Raw genomic sequence first — 8,767 nt, 5'->3', positions numbered from 1 at the left:
GTACATGCGCGCCTGCACGTGGTATTTTGTGGAAGAGCCACACTCAAGGGGCCAAAGAGCCGCATGTGGCTCGCGAGCCGCAGTTGCCGACCACTGTCCTAGAAGAATCTCCAAGAGCTGGAGGGCAGGATAGTGTGGTGGTTATCCTCCTGGGCTCTGGAGTGCAACCGCCTGGCTTCAAATCCCACCACCACAGCCATGTGACCTTGGCCAAGTTACTTTACCATTTTGTAGCTCAGTATCTCCACCTGTAAAATGGGGATCATGACAGAACCTATGTCAGCGGCCTATTGGGAAGATGCAGGGGAATGGCGAATATGCAGAGCTTAGGAGTCCCGAAGGAGTCCTGGAAATAACACTAGGAGGATCAGCATGGGCTCCAAAATTCTAAAAACCTGAGTCTGAATCCCAGCTCGGAACACGTATTGGCTCTGTGATCTCAGGCAAGTCACCTCTCCTCTCTGAGCCTCATTTTCATCATCTGTAGAGCAGAGCTGATGGTGCCCACCTCCCATGGTTGCTGTAAGGACCAGAGAGGAAATAACATTATTCTTCATATCCTGGTCCAGGGAAGTGCCTGCTTCACCTTCCAAGCTCATTTCCCTTACTCACTCTACCAAGATTCACGAGTCTGCTTTGGAGTCCCTCAACAATGAGAGCCTTTTCCTACCTCAGGGCCTTCGCTGTCTCCTCTTCCCGGGCTGTCCTGTCTCCAGCTGCTCACGTGGTTGGATCTTTTTCATCACTCAGGTCTCCCTCACCACCTGAGTAACATCCATCACCATTCCCCAACTCATTGCCCATCACACTGCCCTGTTTTTGTCTTTTACAAGCTTTACCAATATTTGTAGCCACCTATTTATTTGTTAATTGATTATTGCCTGTCCCTCTCCATGAGAGAATTGTCTTTGTTGACTGCTGTACCCCCAGGGTGCCAGGCATACAGCTGGTGCTCAGTTATAGAGAATAAATGATGAGTGGATGGGAAGCCATACCTACATAACTTAACTCACTTATTACACAGCGGGGTGGGGAGGGGCTACTAGAATGGGGGAGGGTGGACTGTGTTTGCTATTCAACCTCTGCAGCCTTAGATGCCCAAGGCAGTAAGTTCTGTTGCTATTGGCAGAGCTGGGAAAAAAAACTGGCTTGAGATTGGCCCAAATGCAAGTTCAAGTTCAGTGTCTTCACAAACCTTTATTATTGGGATCGGTTCCACAATTCACTCTGCACTTAGAGAAGGTCCCAGCAGCTTGTACCCTTCAAGGGAACTCAGAAAGGCTGACAGAGGTGGCAACAGAGGAAGAGGAGATAGGGCAGTACCATGACGAAAAGCACGGGCTTTGGAGTTGGGATTCTACCAGACCACCAAGAGACCCGATTCAGTCTGTTTCCCGTTGCATTTGTAGATCAGTCATTCCCTCTATGCCTCAGTTTCCTCTCCTGGAAAATGGGAACAATACCAGCACCAATGCTTTGGAGTGTCATGAAGACTGTATCAGATGATCCAGCAACATCAGGTGGCATGTGGTGTCTGGCCAATGTCAGCTGATGGTGTCACCAGCCGTCTGCTGCAGACTTTTACACGGAAGTATTCCAGTGCTGGGCATCAGTGCTCAGCGCCCTGTTTCTCTTACATACCCCTATGATTACTTGCTGAATTTTTACCAGGATTTTACCTAAAAGGCTGCCCTTGACACCCATTTTAAAGAATGTTAAGTGACAATATGTGAAAATAGTTTTTAAAGAGAAAAGTACAATCACTCATTAGCCCACCACCTTGTCATTACCTCTTCAGGTTCGCACATAACTTTTCAGACCCTTGGTGGTCATTTCCACCAGCTTTCACGAAAGAAAAAACACGGGGATGAAGATCTCCAAAATTACTGCCACCAGCCCTCTGTCCCATGCATCAGCCCTAACATGCTCCCAATGGAGGACTGGAGAAGAGAAGGGGCCCATAGGGGGTAAAGGAGTGGAGGTGGACGCAGAAGAATTTAGTAGGCCAGTTTCTTGGCCTATCTGAGGAGGGAGTTATGCACTGGAGTTCTTTCTTCCCCTCCGAAGGCCACCTTATGGGGATGCAGCCTTGAACCTCCAGCTGAAATAGTTACTTTACTTGCCTGGCCACTCTTCCCACCACCCAGCACTTCCCTGAGTGTGCAGTGAACTTCCTGTCCATCACACTTAAAATCAAAGCCAACAGCCCTCCAGGCCTGTGTGATTCAGCTCTGCCTTCTCTCCAACACTCTCTCCTCCTACGTCCCCGACTCTGCTCCAGCCTTGCTGGTCTTAGTTCTGTGTCTCAAATATGTCAAGACATTTCCCTCCATACAGCGTTTGCACTGACTTGTCCCTCTGCCTGGAATGCTCTTCCCCTAGGTCTGCACATAGCTGGCTCCACTCACCCTTTGGGTCTTTGTCCAACCAAGGCCTTTCCTGATGATTCTACCTAAAGTTACATATCCAATGCCTCTTGACTGCCCCACAACTGCTCATCACTCCCTATCCAAACAACACACTTATTTGCTTCATTGCACTCAACTCCTCCCAAATTAGTCGGTTTATTTGTTGCTTTGTTTAGTATCAGTTTCTATGAGGGCAGATCTCATATCTGTCGGTTTATTTGTTGCTTTGTTTAGTATCAGTTTCTATAAAGGCAATCTCATATCTTCTGTCCACCACTGTAACTCCATTACTTGAGATAGATCCTGGCACATAGTAGGTACTCAAATCTGCTGAATAAATGAATAAATGACACCCAACTCAGGCAATGCCTTTGGAGAGGGCAGGGAGGGGCCGCAGCGCCACACTGACCGTGCATCTGGTAGGTGTACGGGCTCTGTCCGGTGGGTGGGGTGCTGAAGCTGGAGCCATAGCTGAGGAATCCACTCTGGCCGGGGGAATGGTTCAAGCTGTCTTCTGTCTTGATGCCTTGGAAGGAGGAAGAAGAAGCACCAGGGACACGTGAATAGGATGCTCCCTTGTCACCCACAGAAGAGCTACTGAGTCAAGACAGCGTGCAAGTTTATCAGCTTCCAAACCAGGAGTTGCAAACTATTGGCTTGTGAACCAAAGTTAGTCTACAGACATCGTTTGCTAAGTGTGCATATTTTTAAGGAAAATATGAAATTGTTTTTGTTTAAAAATCAGGAGGATTTCACCCAAAAATATGGACTTATGCTTTCTCTTGAGCAATGGGCTGGTGCTATGCCTGTATTCCCACGTGACAACAAGCTACCTAGAGGCTTCCAGACTGTGTATCCCGGGTCATCACAGATCCTGTACTGTCTCCGAGACACGGATGCTGGTTTTAAGGTGCTATATTTTGCACATGTGATCAGATTCCTGCTTCCTGCCTGGCTCTGAAGGAAGTGAGTTTACAACCCCCTACTCCATGGAGCAGCACCCTGTATGGTTTAAAGTTCATCAGGAGTTTGGGTGAAGGTGTGAAATGAACCATTCTTCCTCGATAATGATGATTCCACTTAACCCTAAGACACATTCTCTGTTTTTTTGTTTAGCAGCACCCTGTATGGTTTAAAGTTCATCAGGAGTTTAGGTGAAGGTGTTAAATGAGCCATTCTTCCTCTGTAATGATGATTCTCTGTTTTTTTGTTTGTTTTTGTTTTGGACGGGTTTGGGGGGGAGGCAGGAGGTGATGCTTATCCAAAGGCCACAGTTACAAATCTTCCTTCTGTTTGGGCCAAACTCTGACATCTCCAAACTACAGACTCCAATCCCATGAGCAACTGGCTGGAGAAGGGACTGTATCAAAGGAGGGGGGCTAATCCACTATCAAAAGCCCAGATATTGTATTTTCATTGAAAATGTAATAACTTTGATTATCTTTGTCTGTCTTATAGGTGTAAAATAGTACTTTGATACGATTTAAATGTGTATTTTTAAAAGAACATTTCTAGTTCTGGGGATGGTTTTGAATTGTGGTTTCCCTCCTTCTCACCCATTCACTCCCATAAATGAAGAGAATGCTTAGAGGGGTAAAATGATTCCTTGGTGACCAGGACTAGCTTCCTCTTTATGAAATAACATACTGATACTTGCCAGCAGGTTGTCAGGAGATTAAAGGAAGGGGAAAGAATAAACATATCAGGCTCTGAATGAGGTACTTAGCAACACACATCTCTTTCATTCTCACAACATTCCCACAGAACAGGCAGTATTGCTTTTCCCATTCTAAAGATGTGGAAACTGAGGTTCAGAAAGCCAGGCTACTCAACCGGGTCTCACAATTGGCCAATAATTCTTAAGTCACGGTTTTCCCTTCCTTCTCTTGCTGCATCTCAATAATGGGTGTGAAAGGATTTTATGCAACAGATGGTATAGGACTTTAGGAGCAACATGGTGACAGCAACAGGCAGTATTATAGGCACTTTCTTTTGCTCAGTCTGCTAAGAAGGTTAATGGTGTATAAGGTACCTGGAGTCAAATCTAAACTCCTTGGGTGGCTCCAAGGTCCTACATGGGCTCTGCTCACCACTCTGACCTTTGCTTGCTCCACGCTCCCTCGCTCACTCTTCTCAAACTGTGTGCTCATTTGTTTTAGTGGCCAAATGGAAATCCAAAGTATGAATATTACTGTTTATTCAGCCAGTCCCCTGATGAAGGACTTTAGGTGGATTCTAATTTCTTCATTATCACCGCCTGTGACAGATGGACATGCCTCCTCAAGCAGTTAGAATGCTTGTCTAGCTTGGATATGAGAAGTGGAATTGCTGAGTCCAAGAGCATGTACATTTTTCATTTTAAATAGATACAGAAAAAACTGCAAGAATATGCTCATTCATTCATTCATTCATCCAGTCCACAAGCATGCAAACATTCATTCCACAAACACACACCAGGGTTGCAAATGTGACTTTCTGCCTGTTTTCGTAAACCAAGTTCTATTGAAACACAGACATATCCATTCACTTGCATATTATCTGGCACTTTCAAGCTACAATGGTAGAGTTCAGTAGTTTTAATACTGTAGGGCCTGCAAAGCCAAAATTCACTGTCAGGCTTTTTTACAGAAAAAGTTTGCTGGCCCCCATGGCACACAAAGAAACGATAAACAGAGGAATGATAAATATCAATTCCAGGGCTGTGAGTATCTCTTAGAAGAAAGGGACAGAACCTCCCTTTACATTTTATTTTTTAAGTTGGATGGTCAGTTTATATGGGTAGTGTTATTCTTTATGCTTTTACATATGTCCTTAAATGTTGCATAATCAACCGAGAAAAATACGCAATACTCCTAATCTCCTTGCCTCTAGTTTATTCAATTGTGTTATTTCCCTGCAACTACTTAAATAAAGGTAATAATGCTAGCTGCCAAGGAGCATAAGAAAAGTTTCCTAACACGATTCCACAAGGTTTCTCCAGACAGTGAGCAAACACTGCTTGCTCAGGCACAGGCATATATGAAGGGCAATGGCTTTTCATCCCACCCGTCATTATTCAGTGACAAGGACATTCCAAGTGTACACAGCAGCCTGGCTCCTCCGGCGTTAATTGAGCATTTTCCGTGGGCCAGGCCCTATGAGCTAGGCCCTTCATGTAGATCAGGGGTTGGCAAACTAGGGTCCATGGGCCAAATCTGGCCCACTGCCTGCTTGTGTCAATAAAATTTTATTGGAACACACACTCATTACACACTGCCCGTCTGCTTTCACGCTCCAGTGGCAGAGTTGAGTAGTTGTGACCAAGACTGTGTAGGCCACAAAGCCGAAACTATTCACTATCCGGCCCTTGACAGAAAAAAGTAGCCGGGCCCCTATGCAGATGATCTCATTGCATCTTCACCGCAGCCGCAAGGAGGCCAGACTTGGTTTGGCTCCACTGTATGAACGAGGAAACTCACCCAGGGTCTCAGGACCAGCAAGGGGCAGCAGTGGGGTGTGAGCCCAGGACGTATGTGCTCTTACCACCTATGCTGTGCTGTCAGAGAGTCTGAAAGTAACCGAAACCATACAATGACTTTGAACCAAATTAATTTCCCCCTGATGCCATGTTTTGTCTGGTAACAGGAGTGGGTTTCTCTTTTATGCTGAAAAATAATATGGCTTCATTTTTCTTGGCTGTCGGCCAGGCGGATAACTTACGTATGACTGTATCACAGGTCTTCTAGCACAGGAGGGACAGAAAGTTCAAAGTGGTGCCCACACCTGTTGCCAAGGTCTGTCACAGGTAATCCCCCAGGATTTATGGAATGCACACTCTGGCAACGAAGCTTCGTCTTGGGCTTGGATTTCCGAGCCAGGCTGTCTGGGTTTAATTCCACCTCTGCTACCGGCCTGGGTCACCTTGGGAGAGTTATTTGCCCTCTCTGAGCTCCCACTTATTTATCCCTCAAAAGAGGATAATGGTGGGACCTTCCTCATAGGGTTAAGGAATTAGTGGACACACAGCACTGAGAACTGTGGGTGGCAGCAGCTCAACCATGCTGACCATTACCAATGCCTGACCCGAAGCCCACAGGACTTGTCACTGCCACCTCTAGGACTGCTCTTGAATCTGCCAATTTCTGTGTGTACTGCCCTGTCCTGGGCTCTCACCACCACCCCACTCCTCCTGTATCAGTCTCCCCTTGGCTTGCCTGCTTCTCCTCTGCTTCCCTGCAATCCAACATCCCCACAGCAGCTAAGTGACCTGGACAGCACCCAGAATGTACCCTCCAGCCCTCAGCTTATACACCTGCCAATGAGAGCTCCTGTTTTACTTGTAATAAAATCTCAAATCCTTCCCAGGCCTCTCAGGCTCTGCCCGCCTTGTTCCCCACTGTGCTCCAGCTGACTGGGCTCCTTGGACTTGCCAAATGCCTTCCCATCCCAGGCCTTCCCACTGCGGTCCCCTCTGCCTGGACACTCTCCCTCCTGAGCTTGCTCATGCTCATCTCTCAGTGCTCAGATCCTCATCTAAAAGGCCTGCATGGCCCTGGAGCCTAAATTATTCTTCCTTTATACCATGCATGCATATCATGACATCACTGCCCTCTTGCTCCCCAGTTTGCTAACTGCAGATCTTGGAACTTCTTAGCCTCCGTAATCGGGTGAGCCAATTCCTATTGTCTGTCTGTCTGTCTGTCTATCTATCTATCTATCTCAACTATCTATTTCCATCCCATTGGTTCTGTTACTCTGGAGCACCCTGGTCAATGCAGACAGGTGAGCAGTGGATGGTGGGCCTGGTCTATCTATCTATCTATCTATCTATCTATCTCAACTATCTATTTCCATCTCATTGGTTCTGTTACTCTGGAGCACCCTGGTCAATGCAGACAGGTGAGCAGTGGATGGTGGGCCTGGTTCACTGAGTCTCTAGTTCTTAGCAGTAAGATTCTGACAGTCAAGGTCTGTAGCTCTGTTGATTTTGCCTTCCCAGAATCCAGTTCTCCCTCTGATACCATTACTGTGCGTTCCTTTAAGAGAACCATCCCTCTCACTTGTCCAATCCATAGGCTTCAGCCTCCTTATCTCTCTCACCCCAATCTTCTTGCCTTGTCACATGACCCAATTTGGGCCAGTGAGGCTCAATATGGGATTCTGGTGGAACTACTGGGAAAGATGACTTCTCCTTCCACTGGAAGTGCTGAGCTGTAAGGGTGCAAACTCAGAGCTGACAGGCACCATCTTTGCTGCCACAGGAGAAGAACCTATGTGGGAGTAAAACCAACTCGGGAAACATCTGAATATGGAGTGAGATGTATTCTTCCTGACATCATTTGAGCACCTGGACCCAGCCATTCCTAATGTCAGACCCCAGTGTGTCAATCATTACATTTACATTTCCCCCTAAGCCAGCTTGGGTTAAGTTTCTTACTCTAGCAATCAAAAGAGGCCTTGATATAGTCTTTAGAACTTGAACCATATTTAATGTGTCTGGTCCTTTTCTATCTCTAATACAAAATCAGGCTGGAATCACTTCTGATTCTGCATTTAACTGAGGCAATAGGACAGAAGAAAGACCATTATGTTGGGGCCCCACAGGGAAGCAAGGGCTTTGGCTGGTACTCACTGTAAGAAGGTATCCCATAGGCTTGTGCCGGAGGTGGGTAAGCTGTGTAGGGGGTGGCCTGTTGGATCCCCGTGCTGTACTGTGTCTGGCCGTAGGCTGCCATGGCCGTGGGAGGCTGGCTGGACAGGACACGTGGGAAAGGTCTGCATGGAAGGAGAGAAGATGAAATCTCCAAGCTCAGCCCAGCATCCCTTCCCCCTTGTTTTGGAATCAATACCACCATTTTCCTTTGGGTATGTACTCTTTCCAGGGCAGAGACAATGGGCAAAAACTACAGCATTTCCTTTAAGATCAGGAACAAGACAGGGCCATCTGCTTTCACCACTCTTATTCAACATTACTGGAAGTCCTAGCCACAGCAATCAGGCAAGAAGAAGAAATAAAAGGCATCTAAATTGAAAAGGAATAAGTAAAACTGTATTTATTTGCAAATGACATGATACTGCATATAGAGAACCCTAAAGATTCTACCAAAAAACTACTAGAATGGATAAATGAATTCAGTAAAGTAGCAGGATAAAAAACAAATAGCCAGAAATCAGTTGATTTTTTATACACCAATAATGTACTATCAGAAAGGCAAACTAAGAAAACAATCCCATTTACACTTTGCATAAAAAAAATACCTAGGAATACATTTTTTTTAAAAAATATATTTTATTGATTTTTTACAGAGAGGAAGGGACAGAGATAGAGAGTTAGAAACATCGATGAGAGAGAAACATCGATCAGCTGCCTCCTGCACATC

At 46.0% G+C, this 8,767-nt stretch overlaps 1 protein-coding gene across 1 annotated transcript in view; it reads right to left on the bottom strand.

The window, feature by feature from the left end:
- Positions 1 to 8,767, bottom strand: part of EYA2 (EYA transcriptional coactivator and phosphatase 2) — a 142,264-nt gene that overhangs the window by 116,443 nt on the left and 17,054 nt on the right. The window contains exons 4-5 of the mRNA XM_005862171.2: positions 8,020 to 8,162; positions 2,818 to 2,934 (exon numbers count right to left, since the gene is read on the bottom strand). Of these exons, the coding sequence (XP_005862233.1) occupies positions 2,818 to 2,934; positions 8,020 to 8,162 (260 nt within the window). The remainder of the gene's footprint in view (positions 1 to 2,817; positions 2,935 to 8,019; positions 8,163 to 8,767) is intronic.

The sequence above is a fragment of the Myotis brandtii genome, unplaced genomic scaffold (assembly GCF_000412655.1).
Source record: "Myotis brandtii unplaced genomic scaffold, ASM41265v1 scaffold161, whole genome shotgun sequence".
NCBI classification, from domain to species: Eukaryota; Metazoa; Chordata; class Mammalia; order Chiroptera; family Vespertilionidae; genus Myotis; species Myotis brandtii.
The sequence above is the reverse complement of the archived record's forward strand: the minus strand, read 5'-3'. Positions and strand labels throughout refer to the sequence as shown.